The 16381-nt window shown below is 34.0% G+C and overlaps 1 protein-coding gene and 1 pseudogene across 1 annotated transcript; both read right to left on the bottom strand.

The window, feature by feature from the left end:
* Positions 1 to 1371: 1371 nt before the first annotated feature.
* On the bottom strand, positions 1372 to 2033 carry LOC148252948 (uncharacterized; annotated as a pseudogene).
* A 560-nt stretch (positions 2034 to 2593) lies between these two features.
* Positions 2594 to 14382, bottom strand: CID7 (CTC-interacting domain 7). Its single transcript, XM_088208491.1, has 8 exons — positions 14053 to 14382; positions 12300 to 13184; positions 9645 to 10095; positions 9476 to 9546; positions 7974 to 8098; positions 7333 to 7626; positions 6478 to 6543; positions 2594 to 5953 (listed from the first exon to the last, which is right to left on the bottom strand). The coding sequence occupies exons 2-8, from the start codon at positions 13089 to 13091 to the stop codon at positions 2893 to 2895; spliced, it is 4860 nt and encodes a 1619-aa protein (XP_088064617.1). The 5' UTR covers positions 13092 to 13184; positions 14053 to 14382; the 3' UTR covers positions 2594 to 2892.
* Positions 14383 to 16381: the final 1999 nt, after the last annotated feature.

The following is a 16381-nucleotide window of genomic DNA, read 5'->3' as shown; positions in this document are numbered from 1 at the left end:
TATATGTAAATATAATATATATTTATATAATTACCATAACTACAAGAATCAGTAACATTTCTCTCAATTATATTATAAATTATACAATATAATTACAAATATTATAAATATTTATTAAATTATTAATTTATATACTTATATAATTAAATCATTAATACGATTGAATAATATTAAGATTATAATAATAGTTAGTTAATCAATATAACTTTATGTGTAATAATAATATCAATCTTTTACAATCTATAGGAAATTTTTTCTTTTGTCTTCTGAATATATATATATATATATATATATATATTAATTTAATATTGCCCTTTATAATGAAATAATGAAAATTTGTAGTATTCACTACAAATTAAATTATTACTTTCTCATTGTGAATAACAACCAGCAGTTTAATTTGGCCTACGAATCGTATATTGTATGTTATTATTTATAACTATTCTACAAATTTAATAATACAACAATATCTCACATAATACTAACATTGCCTTACGCTATATAAACACATTTATATACGTATACACACTATGCATTGTTGTTATTATTATTATTATTATGTATTGATTTTGCTTAAAGAATATTAAGCTTAAATTATATTATAAATTATAAATCATTACTATCTTGTGTTATAATGCATAATAAAATTATTTATAAATATTAACATATAAAATTTGTATGTTTTATTTATATTATTATATTTTAAATATACAACTTTCAACAAAATTGTACAGTTATCTATAGTTGTATAAATCTCATAATAATTATATAACAATATACGTTAACATGTATAATAAAGATAATTATTATTATATATAATCTAACATATTATATGTTATCATAAATATAAATTATATTACAATCATAAGATAGTAATAATAAATATAGAGGTATATATTTTGTTTATAATGTATTTATGTTATAGTAATTACTTATATCTAAGTAAAATAAATATTAATTGAAATCAGCTTACTAACGTATAACATTATGTGGATTTAATATAATATAATATAATATAACATAAAATAATAAATTATCTTATTTTATATTATAATAATATTGATTATATAAAATCATGTTATTATAATATTGAATAATTTCATATACGATATATATATATATATCATGTTATTAAAATAAGTTATAATGATTATTGTCATGTATTATTTATAATATATTATGAGATTACAATATATTTATATTGTATATTATAATATAATTTATATATTATAAATAACATGATTTTATATAATCAGTATAATTATAATATATTATATGTATTATATATACATAAATTTATATAATGTATTTTATATTACATTAAAAATATAATTATATATCATATAGAATATAATATTTATAGTTATCAATTATTATATATAATTACAGATATTAGTATAATATATTTATCTCCTTTATATACTGTTGTACATGGGAGATAAAAGTTACCAGAGTGGTGGTTTCTTATGAGCAAATCGCTGTAAACTCAATGGCAGTCCACTTATCTTGACTAATTTTCCGCTTCTTTCTTGACAATTCCTCCCCCTTCAACAGCTGCTTCAAGAATGGCCTCTTCTTCACTCCCATACTCAGTTTATTCCTTCCTTTTGTTTTCTTCTTTAGGGTAACATCTTTGGCAGCTTCCATCTCAGCCTCCCTCTCCTTTTTTCTTTGTTTTTCTTTCTTCTTTTGGGGCTTCACTGTCCCAATCTTCGTCGGGTCAAGCATTGTTGTTTCGGCTGGGAGCTTGTCAAGAAGAGACCGCACCTCCTTCTCTCTTCTTTGTTAGATGTTTCGTATGGGTTTGCCACTCAAGAATCAAAGTTTGGTTCACCCGATCCATGTATAAGAATGCTAGACCAACCCATAGAATGCCCTATGCCTACAACATCTTCATATGGCCGAAGCAGAACTTTTCCTATCTGGTAGCCTTTTACCATAGAATGATTCATGTATCTGCCATAACTTTGAGAACCAGAAGAATCTCTCAGAATTTGTACAAATGACTTGCTAGCCAAGGCTGCTTCGAGTTGTTAGATATTGAGGCAAGGACACATGGGCGGTGCAGGGTAGGAGTTTTTGACATAAAAACAAAGAGGTATGAAATCATAGTCGTCTTAATCATTCTTGTATCTGTACATGCAAAGAAAATGGAAGAAAAGTAGCTCAAGTCTGGAAAAGAGAAAAAAGACACAAAAACTGGGTAAAGGAAAAAACAAATGGAGAATTTAGGGAAGCAGAAAGTTTACCATTAAGGTTTAGCTGAGTTAAGTCAGGATACAGTTTGGTAGCATTAGGACCGTACGTCTTCTTTCTTTCCGAACACGGAACTTTGTTAATTTTGTGCCTTAATTTTTACTTTGTTAAAAAATTGCTTTTTCTCTTGAAATTCTGAGATATATAACTGATGGAATTGAAGTACATGATAGCAGTACAATTTTGTACTTTAATTATTTTAACTACACTTTTACAATTTACAAAAGAAGTATCATATATGTTTCCATACAATGACTGGACTATTATTTTTAAAAAATTAACAAATACAGCTACAATTGTACTTAATTTTAATATCATATATTCAGTCTACACAATATAATGTCTAATATGTTATCTTTATATTTATGTTATAATTATTTGAATCTAATTTTATTACAAATGACTAAAAAAGAATAAAACTCCACAAAACCTGTTTTTAAGTAGGTTTCAGTGCCGAACATTTATTTGTCATGTGAAGGCAATCATGAAAGTCGGATCAATCTGTGGAATGTTTATATATAAGCTCTTACCGAATGGGGAGAGACCATAGCAGCTGGAAACATGCTCCTAGAAAGAAACCGAACAACAAAAACTACCTAAGGTTGTGCACTATTTCCAAAACAGTTTAGTTTGATGCTACCAATAATCGCCACAAGAGCAAATTCCATCTTTGAATCGATGAAAGCGATTTGCATCTCTCAACACAATTTCTCGTTGACAAACCTTTGATATGTACTTGATTGCATTGTGACAGTCCCCACAAACACGAAGGTTCTTTATTACCCGGATTGGTGTAAGCGGAGGAGTGCTTATGAGACCATAGGCTACTGCTAGCTTTTCACTATGATAATAAAGAGCTCGCACTTTTTCCTCTTCTTCTACATCGAGCAGCACGTAATCTGTATCAGGGACATATCCTGCTTCTTTAATTCTTTGAATCAGATCTTCTACCTTTTCATAAATCAGATCAGCTTGTGGATGTGATCTATCGTCTACCACAAACAAATGAACTTTATTCTTTATGTCAATCCAACTAAATCCTGGATCCTTCTTTATATTCTTCTTCTTCATCATTTTTCTAGCATCATTTACCCCATTCCATTTGTTGGCAGCGGCATAAATGTTGGACAGCAGAACATACGCTGCTGAGTCAGATGGCTCCAAAGCCAGTAGTTTAGCAGCCACCCCACTGCCAGTTACTGTGTCTCCCTTAACCCTACAGGCACCAAGCAAGGCTCTGTACATTGAGGCAGAAGCTTCAAAAGGCATGGATGCAATCAGCCTCTCTGCTTCTTGAACATGTCCTGCACGTCCAAGAGCATCGACTAGACATGAATAATGCTCTATCTCAGGCTCAATGCCGTAATATTTTTGCATTGAGTAAAAGTGCTCATAAGCTTCAGAAACTAAACCAGAATGACTAAAAGCAGAAAGGATCCCAATGAAGGTAACTTTATCAGGTTCAAGGCCAAGGGATAGCATCAATTTAAAAAGGTTGAGTGCTTCCTCCCCATTTCCATGTTGAGCTAAACCCACCAACATGGCATTCCACAATGCAACCCTCCTCGCAGTTACTTTCCTAAATAAGCCATATGCATCTTCTACATTTCCACACTTAGCATACATGTCAACAAGAGAAGTTCCTACAAAAGGGTCTGAAGCACATCCCATTTTGATTACATTTGCATGAATTTGTCTCCCTTGTTCTAATGCTGTTAAACAGGAGCAGGCTTTGATAAGTGTTGCAAAGGTATATTCATCAGGTAAGACCCCTGACAGCCTCATTTGATGGTATGTGGTAAGAGCATGATCTTCATTCCCATTGTCTATACATCCTGAGATCATAGTTGTCCATGCAACATCATCTGGCACCGGGATACCATTGAAAACAAGGTGTGCAGCCACCATATCTCCACACTTTGCATACATATCCAAAATACCACTGCTGACACATAGATCTGAGTTAAATCCAGATTTGACCGCATAAGCATGAACTTGCTGCCCTCCTTCCAACGCAAGCAAGCAACCACATGACTTGGCAGCTGTTGCTAATGTGATCTGATCTGACGTCTTTCCACTTTCATGCATTAGAGTAAAGAGTTCCAATGCTTTATGACCATTGTTACTCAAGATATAGCCAAACATCATTGCATTCCAAGTTGCCAGATCGAACCCATCTTTATTATCAAATAGGAGCTCTGCATCTGCCATATTTCCGTTTCTAGAATACACATCAATCAGAGAAGTTGAGACAAAACTGTCGGTTACATTGCCAATTTTTATTGCATGAACATGGATCTGTTTATTTAGATAGATGCCTCCTGAAAGCGAACAACAAGCCTTTAGAATACTTGTTAAGGTGAAATGATCTGGTCTTGAACCACTGCATAAAAGATCAATGAATAGATTCACCGACTCCTCTTCCAAACCACTCTGCACATAACTGGATATCATTGAATTCCATGATATCAGATCTAACTCTTTCATATCAGAGAATACTTTCTCAGCAAACTGGACATATCCCATTTTAGAATACATATTGATAAGACTATTTCCAACAGAAACAACCAAATCAAAACCCGATTTCAAAGCCATACCATGAATTTGTTGCCCCAACTTTAAATAGTTTAGATATGCAACTGCAGCTAGAACTACAACAAACGTCACACTATCATATTCTACACTTGACCTGATCATATTTGTGAAGCACTCAAGAGCAGCCAAATACTCGCCAACTTGAAGATGCTCCGACATGATCTGGTTCCACATGATTACATTTGAATCATCATCATGTAAAAATAATTTAGCTGCATAGGCTTGGACTTGCTCCATATACCTCCGGGTTATATAAGAGCCATTATCTGAAATCCCACTGAGAAGATATCGCACTGTGATATCGTCAGGATGCAGCCCACTGCGATGAAACGCTGAGAAGAAAGTAAGTGCTTCTTCCTCAAGACCAACTTCCAAATAAGCCTTCAACATCACTTTCCATAACACAGCATCCCTTTCTGGCATCTCTTCAAATAAAGCCCTGGCTTCTCTAATCCGCCTGAACTTTGAATATATATTCACAAGAGCTCCTGAAACAAACATATCCCACTCCAAACCAATCTTGACCGCGTAACCATGAATAGCCTCAGAAGCCCAAATATAGCCAGAATGCAAACACAGCTTCAACATCGGTGCAATGGTCAATCGACTAGTTGAAACAAAATTCGTACGAAGAAGGGAAAAAAGATGAAAACCCTCCCGGATATTATGAATTTCAGATTCGACCGAATGTGCATACGCAGCTAAGATGGAATTCCATGTAACAAGGTCTCGGTCGGGTGTTTTATCGAACAGGCGGCGGGCATAAGATAGTGACCCGCATTTTGAGTAGACAGTGATAAGATTGTTGGTTAAAAAACGATCGGAGTTTTGGCCGGACCTCAAAATGCAAGCATGCGTGCACTTCCCAAGAACCAAGTTGGATGTTGAAACAGCAGTGCGAAGAATAGAGAACCATTGAGAGGAGGAGGAAGACGAGGAAGACGACAATGGTGCAGTGGAGTAAAGGACAGAGATGGAATTGGTGAGTGAGAAGAAGGGAGGTAGAAAGAAACTAGCATGTGTGTTTGGAGTTTTGGGAGAGAAGATGGCGGGTTTGAGATGGGCTTGAAGGTTCATTTCTGGGTTGCATTGTTTGGTTTCCCTCCAAAAACTTCAAATATCTGGGACTGGTAGGAATTGGAGAGAGATGATCTGGCTGTTTTAGAAAACAAAAACACCCATGGTTTCAAGACTCCTCATAGCATCAAGCTTTACTTCTATATCAAAAAAGAAGAACCTAACGAAAAAAGAACTGAAAGAGAATCTCTTGAGAATAAATTTGCCTTTCAGAAGTTAACGCTTTCAGTTTGTGATTGATTGTCTTTGGCTTTTTGATAAGGTTTATGATTTATTCAATAAAATCTCCCTTCAGTTTGGATTTGATCATGTTTACAAATTATTTTTTCCTACACGTTCAACAATTTATATATATAGAACTTAGGGCCCTTCTAACCGGTAAAAATTTGAACACTTGCATGAATACGTAAGAAGATTCTTTATTTCAGAATTACATGTGGGAAGTGGAATTATGATATTCACTATTTACTTCGGACTTATTATTATCACTTCAAGTTTGATTTGGCCTGTCCCACTCACTAAAATAAGATCTTAATATCTTATTGTCACAGATGCCGAATGCTGCCTTGTTCCTTATTCTTGCATGATGCATCATTGTCACTTGCCCCCCAAAACCTGAAATCAAAATTTATCAACAGAAAATGATAGTAGCTGTCTGCTCACCATGGTCCATCACATTTGACCAGCACAGCCGCTCAATGAATTTTTCTTTTTCTAAATATTGGAAGGACCCATTCATTCTGACACCTTAGTCCAAGATGAACCCACACTCCACCAAGTGAGTCATGCTTTCTCTGTTTCTCAACACATTGCCTTCTCTTTTTTACTGGAATTTCTCAAGCCATTACTCCCTTGGGTAGTATTCATACTCGGTTTATAACAGAGTTAAATCTTGAACTATACACCCTTTTCACAAAAAGACCCAAAAAAAAAAAAAAGGGACTCCTGCTTTAACGAAGTGTACTGCTATCCATGTACTTCAATTCTATCAGTTACATCTCAGAATTTGAAGAGAAAAAGGAATTTTTTGACAAAGTAAAAATTAAGGTACAAAATTAACAAAGTGTGATATTCAAAGAGGAGAAAAAAAAAAAAAAAAAAAAAGGTTGCAAAAGTTCCGCTAACGTACGGTACTAATGCTACCAAACTGTATGCTGACGTCACCCAGCTAAACCTTAATGGTACACTTTCTGCTTCCTTACCTTTACCTTCATTTTCCCTAAATTCTCCATTTTTTTTCTTTCCCCACTTTTTTCTGTCTTTTTTCTCTTTTTCAGACTTGAGCTACTTCTCTTCCATTTCTTCGCATATACAGATACAAGAATGATTAAGAAGACTATGACTTCATACCTCTTTGTTTTTATGTCAAAAACTCCTACCCTGCACTGCCATGTGTCCTTGGCTCAGTATATCACAACTCGAAGCAGCCCTGGCTGTGGTTCAGTATACTCAAGGCCTTCTTCTTCGAGCAAGTACCGCTGTACAGCTATTGGAAGTCTTGCCGGGGTGCGGGAACCCCTGGTGTGATGACCTGTCCCAACACATATATAAACTTGCAAGCGCTGTTCTGCTGCCCGGGCTGTGCTTCTCAACACACTAAGCTCATGCTTCAGCACGTGAATAGCTTCACTAACATGTAACCCATGCAAATCTATCATTCGCTCTTGTCCTCTCCCATTTTCTGGACCAACTGGGTTCCTGAACAATGATTATAAACAGACATAGAGAACTAACCAAAGCAGTGGTTTGTGGTGATTGCGGTCAAGGCAGAGCAAACACAAGCAACAAAGAGAGGCACTTGAGTAGTTAAAAAAGTAATAACCAGGGAAAGAAAATACAAAGTAAACACTCCACAGGAAGTTAATATTACTATCATCATTAAATACAAACCATAAAGCATGCCAGTTGGAAGCAGAATGCTTTAACCCCTTCATGATTAAAAGATGATGTAAAGAAGATAACAGAGAATGACCGAGAATCCTATTTAATCATTTAGCATAAAAATCAGCTAGTGATGCCCAAGACCAAGAAACAGCAAAACAAACCTTTGACGGTAAATAGCTTCTTGAGCTTTTCCATGAGCTGCCTTCATATGTATATTGTGCAATTGCCCTTTAACACTCAGCTCCTTTGCTAGGGCCTTATTGCCAATTAGGTATGCTTGTCGTGCCTGTTAACGGATAAACAGAAGAAAAAAGAAAAAACTATTCATATAAAAGAATGCAACATAAAATGTAAATTCACTGTCATATTACCCCCCAAATGGAGGAAACGACTGATGAAGCTCAATGTTGAACTTGTATAATTCCCTTGGCGCTAGCAAGCATACACAAAAAAACTTGCTAACTAATTATATCATGTCCATTGCATCAGTACACTCAACCTTTACTTGGGAGGCTGCAACTATCAGTTAAAAACATACTCACCAAGCATGCTCAAAAACTAAGGAGTACACCTCCCATGTAATGCAGCACTCTCTTTCTATAACCAAATAGTTTTCTTCACCATTAATATGTTGGCCATAAAAATCAGTGTTGTTTTAATTCTAGAATTAGTAAACCGCATTCTATAACTTATTAATCACATCAATGTATTATAATATAACTTAAGCTATAAAGACTGCACTAGGAAAGTAGAGCTAATAAGGAATTTCATGGCAAGAGCAGCAATAGAATCTGATAATGAATGGTTTTAAAGATCAAATTAGTAATTAGAGGTGGCAACGACCAAACATTTCCATGAATGGTCTGTCTTCAGCTCAGTCAAAACTCGTTTGAGTTCCTTCATACTCGAATTTAGACCCAAAAAAAGATTTTAGTTAAATGAGCCGAACTCAAGCTTGTAGGTATTTGCTCCAAAAGTTCACGAATATGTTCATTTATCGATTAATAAATATTATCATAATGGATAGTATTGATTTATAGATGATGATATGTTCATTGTCTATTAAATATATCTAAACCACTTCAACAAAGGTAGGAAAACACAAAGTTAAACTAGCTCTTTGTTAAACTCAATTTTATATACTTTGAAACTTATTCAAATTCGAATTCAAGCTCTCCCTATATGAACCAAGCTCGAGTCTAAAAAGAAGTGAATCAATATTTAAGCTGAATCTGAACTTGACATAGGTCAAAAAAAGATCAAACTCTGATACTTTTATATTTGGCTCAACTCAGTTCATTGTCACCCCTATTAGTAATTTCTGAACAAGAACAAGAACAAGTAACAAAAATGGAAAGAAAGGAGCATTTAAATTAGAAAGGGAGCACCATTAAGTTGATTTTAGATATTGATATCAAACAGTGTCAGAAGGGTAAATGGAAGCATTTAGGCAATCCCATATCATCAGCACATACTACAAAGTTACTGTCATGTTAAGTTAGGAAAAAACATCATAACTTTTAGGAGGTGATACAACCATAGGCAGAATGTGTAACCTCACACCTCCTTCCCTCTCCATGATCGATTTTAAAAGTTATCACTGCATCATTGAGAGTATTAGTAAATGATAGATTTGAAACAGTAAGATAAGATTACAAAATACCTGCTCAAAATATGCATTACGTAAACGTGCATGGTCCCGAGCTTCCTCCCTAAGCTCAGAATACATATTTGCTGTTCAAATGAAAAATGAAAGCTGATATAGATCCAAACCAAGTTTAGCTCATAATTAAAACATCTAAAAACTAAGTTCATTAATGACGAAAGTTTACCCACTGCATCTCCAGTTTCTAGCCAAAAAGGAGCTGACCGAGCAGAACCACGACTTTGTGATTTATCACCAAAAATGCTCCTTCCATGCGTGCCATTGTAAGTGCCAGAGAAACCATGGGAGCTTCTACTTGAGCCGATAGTGGAATCACCAGAACCATTTCTATCATATTTCCACATACCAGAATCTTGAGATGCCAGTTTCCTGACAGCTGAAGCAAAATCTGTTGCACCTCTAGATGGAACTGAAGAACCTGACTTAAACAAAACCAAGTTATCTTTCTCAGAAGACCGATATGCATTTCCTCTTTGATGAAGATCATCGCCGACATACTTTGGAGGAACATTCTGACTATCTGCTACTGTAAGGGCAGGAAAATCCAGTGTGCTAAGATTGGGAGCTGACAATGTCTTCGAGTTTAGATTCTGATTGAAACCGCAGTCAACTTGAAGCTACATATGAAAACAAAATGCATTAAGGAAATGCCCTAATAGGAACGATATCATGACATACATAGAGATCAGAGAAAATCAAGATCCATAGAACAGAGAAAAAGAAGCCTTAAAAGTATCAATGCTTCAGGAAAATGATACTTCAAAACTCAAAAAACAAAGATAAACATAGAATACAGCTAAGACACCGATAACAGAATTTGGTCGTCATTATATGTTGAAGGAAGAAGATACCACATAGAATCATTATTCCCCATGCCAGGTGAAGATGTCTTAAAACAGGAGGCGACACATAAGACTAAGACTGCACACAGTCCTGTCACAACTCTATGGAAGCTAGATCTTCCTCATCAAAAGAAGGCATGAGAAAAAGTTCTCCATAGCCAGCACCCAAATTATTAGAATAATTGTTTCAATCTTATATTAAATGACTCAAACCCACAGTTTTTCTAGCAAAAGCTAAGAAAGGAAGCAGATCATGTAAAAATGCCGTAAGAAAATCTATTAAGTAACCAAGAAAGTTGAAATTGTGTTAATAAAGCACATTTGATCCATAGCCCTCCATTTCAAGAATTATTTCTCATTCTGAGGCGACATTTTCTACATGGTAGGATAGTGGGTTAAATAGGCTAGATTAGCGGTTGGATAAAGTAAAGCTACCTACAATGGTACAGGACGGTAGCGAGGACATATGTGATAGTAGCATTAGCACACAATGGTGGCGAAGATGGTGGTGGTAAAGGTTGCAAACATGGCAGTAATAAGGATAACAGTAGCAATAGTGACAATACCAATGGTGGTGGCAGCAGTAGTGGCAGTTAGGTGATGGTGGCAACAATGGCAGTTAGCAGTGACAAGATAGGTGACACTGATTGCAGCAACAATGAGAGTGGCAGTATTGGCAATGGTGGTTGACAGCAACAACATCTGGCAGCATTCACTGCAAGAGTTGGTTGCAGCAGAGCAAGTGGTGGTGGTGGCACAATACTGGTGGCAGCAGCACCAGTGCCAATGGTGGCAGCGGCACCAGTGCCAATGGTGGCAGCGGCACCAGTGCCAATGGCGGCAGCAGTTACAGTAAGAGTAAGGTGGTGGTGGTAAGGCAACAACAACACGGGTGGCGGTGGTGGTGGTAAGGCAACAACAACACGGGTGGCGGTGGTGGTGACAGGGAGGGTGAAGGGGGTGATAACAAAAGTGGCAGTGGCAGAAGCAGTAGTAACAGCGACAGTGGCAATGGTGGTGATCAGAGACAATAAAAATGATGGAAGTGGTGGTGACAGTAAGCTAGCAGTGGCAACAGCGATATAGATGGCAATTAGGGATGGCAAACAAACTCATGACCAATAAAACCGAACTGCTCTGATGTGCCTAGGGCCTACATATCGGATCTGATAATATACAAATGTTATCAAATTGGGTTGGGGTTTGGAAGCCCAAAACTTGCCCAACCATACCAACTTCTATTATTAGTATCTTTAATATATATTTTCTTAAAAAGCAGATATTAAGTTTGAATTTAACAAAAATGGAGTAAATCGTAGTAGTTGGCGGCTGTAAAATGAAAAATGAAAAAGGCCGAGAGGGTGATAAAATGGGAATAAAATAAAATAAATAAAATGAGAAAGGATCCCGCCGGGCCAGATTCAGTTGGATTTCAAAAAAAAAATAAATGGATCTGAAAAGTATTCAATTATTAAAATCATCTCAAATTTGGGGCAGGTCCAGATTTTAAGGTTCAAATTGTGGGTCGATTTCAGGTTTGCTGAAACCCCTAAAGAACCTGACTATTTCCCATTCTTAAGTGCTTATTCACTTCTAATGGGGTGGATAATACTACACAGCGCAGTGTGTGTAGAGTCTTATCCAATTCAATCAGCCCTCATAATCAGTTAGTCACTCTTACTAGCTCCAACATAAGAAAGCTTAATCTTTGTCTCAATAGACAAGTAGTTAGGCCACTTCCTAGCTTAGTTTTATGCAACACAACACCATCCTACAGTTCACCTTCTGAACATAATTTTTTTCACTTAAGCACCACCTACTCTATCCTCCCCACTGTACCAAACATTGGTTATGTTTGATAACCAACTGCGATTCAATCATCCTCAACGACACTTTGTTGCATCTTCACATGGAAAGAGAGACAGATGCAAATCAAACAGTACCAGAAGGCAATTAACTGGGAACAGTTTACCATATACCTCAAGCTGCGTAAGCATCTCTATCGTTAGATTCAAGTCACACCCATTTGCATAAAAAACTTCTGCTAGACTTTCAGCAGCAAATCCAGGGAACTGAGAAGCCAAAAACTCCACAGGGTTTACTTCAGTGTCTTCTATGCCTGCATGTTCACCCATCATATCAGTTATGAATCCATGTCTCGAATTCCCATTGTAAGAATGCCCCTCCCGGCCATGGCCAAGAAGCTGATCACCGTTCACAATTTGCTTGTCCCAAGGCTTAGATGGCAAATGCAGGAAAGTAGCTGAAGTAGGATCCTCCCCATAGGATGGAGCAGGATATCTTATCTTCTCGGCAAAGTTGTTACCATTTACAGGATGCAAAGACAAATCCTGTTGGTCAGTTAATACGTATCCGCTACCTGTAGAAGCAGGGAACCTGGATACTTCAGTATTATCATGCAATGATAAGCCACTTAACAAGAGACTTCCAACTCCATGAGAGTCATCTTCAGTCATGACCTTAAAATCAGGGGTAATATCATCGGGGAGTTGACGACACCAGTATTGATGGGCCTCTTCATCAGAGTTATGAGAGACAGATGATTCTGTTCGATCTAACACTGCTTTCCCTACCATACCAGAAGGAACAAACCTCGCTGTTGCATCTGACGTGCTGGGGCTTACAGACGAAGTCGTGGATCTGAGAGAAAAAGGAACGAACTCTGCTGCATTGGGATTCAAAGTTGTGGCCTTGGTCTGGATAGTTAGCTTGGAATCAGTTGCTTGGATGCCTTTCTTGGATAAGCTCATACTTTGCTGGAATGATATAAAAGATACTCCACATACGACAAAAGTGTGAGAATTGAAGATTTACTTGAAGAAACTGTATGCTTTACCCAAATCCTACAAAATAGATTCATTGTATCAGACTAACCAGTCAAGTAGACAAACAACAATACATAAAAAGATGCACCCACATGCACGAATGTCCAGTTCTATACAAAGGAACTAAACAACAGTATATCACAGCGATATTAATAATTTTGCCTACCAAATGGTAAGAGAACCCTTTGATTGAAAGCTCCGAATAAACCTATTTAAGAAAAATTATAAAATGTTTAACTTTAATTACAGTTATAAATAGCAGTTTATTTGGACGAACCAACAAAACACGATTCACGGGTCACTGACCACAAGTACATAAACTAAACTATCATCTTTGTAGCAGATAATTCTAAACAAGAACCCTCCAAAGTTTGGAGCTACATAAAGTCATAAGCTTAAATGAAAGCCCAGAGTTACCAGAAACACCTTTCAACAGACCATAAAACCTTATCAATTACATTATATTACAAAGTAACGCTCTAAACCCTAAAATTCACATACCCAAAGACCATGCATAAAGAGCTAAAATTTAACTCGACTACCAACAGAAACAGACAACAAAATCGTCGGTAGAACACAAGACAATTAGCTCCTTCCACAATTTATCCCCAAAAAAATTAAGAATTTCAGCTCAAAATTAAAATTATCGAGTGTTATAACTAAAGAAACAAATAAATTTTGTTAAAAAAGAAAATAAGAACCAATCAGAACCGCAACCACACATTATCTAAGGAGTAGAATTCAAAAGATCTCAATCAATTCAACCAAAAATTTTAGAAAAGAAGAAACTACAAAAAAAAAATGTTTTGAAAACAAAAACAGAAAGTAGATATGGATTAAAGAGAAAACGAAGCGAGAAGCAGATCTAATAAATATAAACAAATACCTTTTCGAAATAAATCGAATGGATCCATAACAGAGGAGGATAGCTAACAGATCGGATAATATAGATGTCAAAATACAAAGGTAAAGCAAAGAGAAAGCAGGAAAGAGACGTATGTTGAGTACTTTTCTTTTTTTTTTTCTGTATAATTATTCAGAGAATCGAGCTTCAATCTTTCCTTTTCCGTATCAGAGTATTATCTCTTCTTCTCTCAGCTTTCAGGTCTATCTCTCTGTGTCGTTTTTTTTTTTTTTTTTTTTTGGTTCTGAAAGCCCGGATGGGTGTAGTGTACCACCACCACCACAAAAATATAAAAGGAGACACCCACCCCTTCGCCACTCGATTTGACCCCTCTCTCTCTCTCTCTACTCTTGACCTTAATGAATAATGATGATTATTATTTTAATTAATTAATTAATTAACTGGGAAATAGTTAATTAAGTTCATAACTATAAAAAGCCAATGCCGGTAACCATTACCATATTTTTTCTATAAAATAATCCTCTCTGAAAAATTAATATTAAATAGTTGGATTTCCCATTTTCAAAAAAAAAAAAATGAAAAGGTAATTTTCTTATCTTTTATTACCTTTTTCGCTCCTTGGAGTTTTTCTACTTTTTAAAATATTTTTATTCTACTTATGTATATATGTATAGCATTATATATAACAGCAAAAGTAAAACTAGCATAATTTACTATTATTGAATAAACAATGCATTCTTCAAATTTACTTTCCTGCTGTAAAAAAAAAAAATTATTTAACTGCTTTGATTACTACGATTAAAAATTTTTATCATAAAAATAATTGTAATGTTTAATAGATTATTTTTTATAAAATATAAATGAATTGTAGCATAAGATATTTATGTTTAGTAACAATACATATTAAAATATATTATGAAAATACAGCTAAGTTCAAGTATATTTATATATATTCCATATTAATTTTTGCTAAGATTATATATATAATTAGTAAATAATTAAAGCTAGTTAATTGTTTTTATTTGTTTTCATTGCATGACAATTTTATTGCTCCAAATATTTTCAAAAAAAAAATCAAGATAAATCAACAAACATATACTTTTTAATGTTTTGGAAAAAAATAATTTCATGCATAGATTTTATCCGAAAAAGGTTTAATTTTTTAAGGTAAAAATTGTTTTTACTTTCATCTAAAAAATAAATTTTAGCTCTAATATTTTAAAACAAATTTTTTTATTTTCAATTATAAACTGGTAAATTAAATAAATAATATATATTTAAGTCAATCACATAAAGTTCTGATAGTATATTATTATGTAATAATATTATTTAAATTGTTAAAACTTAAATATTACTAATAATAATATATATTTTTATTTTTATTTTGCATTAGTTACTTGTTATATAATTTATGATTCTATTAATAAATACAAAATAAAAAATTTTTAGAACTCTTGAGAAGAAATTTAGTTTTTAATAAAAACCACAAGAATGAGTATCCAAATTTTTGGATTCCTTAACATGTTTTTAATCGTATAATCATAATTTGGTAACATTTGTGAATAAGGTCTAGATTGATATGAAGTATACTTATATAATTGATATAAGAGCAAGTGTATAAATGCTCATTAGAAAAGGATTTCACTTAATAGACTCAAACTCTTAGTGTCAAGTTTACTTGTCAAGTGTAAAATATCTACTATAGCAACGATATAGATTATATAAACATAAAAATATATTATGATATTTAATACTCACTAAGAATTTGGGACCATCATGGTATTTACGTAGATTGATTTAATTAAAATTAAATTAATTAGAGATTATTCAAATTAATATTGTAATACTTAAATATATAATAAAATAGTTTTATTTAGAGAAATTAAACAAATTATATAATTATTTATGAAATAATTAAAACTAATGAGATTTTTGTTTAGATATGTAATAGTTAAAATTTAAATTTCAAATATTAAAGAGAATACAACATCTTTAATAAAGATGTAGTAAAGTAATTTTCAATTGGAAACAAGTGTTAAGACCTTGTGGGTTGGAGGAGTTTTTCTCGATAATCTTATAACTTGCATATAGGGAACTAGAAAAAGGGTAAAAATCATGAGTTCTTCCCTAGTTTACTATTATACTTCATCTCTTCTTCTTTTGTGATTAGTTTATAAGATTTAATTTTGTAATTTATTTTTTACTTTTTGTAGATACTAGTTTTTAATCTTTGAAGAAAAAATACATCTATTATAAAAACTCAAAGAGAAGTTTTGAAATAAATTTTATTTTCAAGTGAGAGAAAATAAGAGTGATCAAAATATAGATATTTTTAAATAGATGTTAATAA

Source organism: Carica papaya, chromosome 7, assembly GCF_054855325.1.
Source record: "Carica papaya isolate Zhongbai chromosome 7, ASM5485532v1, whole genome shotgun sequence".
In the NCBI taxonomy this organism is placed as follows: Eukaryota; Viridiplantae; Streptophyta; class Magnoliopsida; order Brassicales; family Caricaceae; genus Carica; species Carica papaya.
Note: the sequence above shows the minus strand (reverse complement) of the source record. Positions and strands in the feature narration are given on the sequence as shown.

Bases quoted from the DNA above. Each gene is read 5' to 3' on its own strand.
- CID7 (XM_088208491.1), bottom strand. From the start codon at position 13,091: ATGAGCTTATCCAAGAAAGGCATCCAAGCAACTGATTCCAAGCTAACT. The intron at 10,096-12,299 runs GTATATGGTAAA...TTTCATATGTAG, and splicing joins AGATGCTTACGCAGCTTGAG to CTTCAAGTTGACTGCGGTTT. The intron at 8,099-9,475 runs GTATTTTGTAAT...ATCCGTTAACAG, and splicing joins GTAATGCATATTTTGAGCAG to GCACGACAAGCATACCTAAT.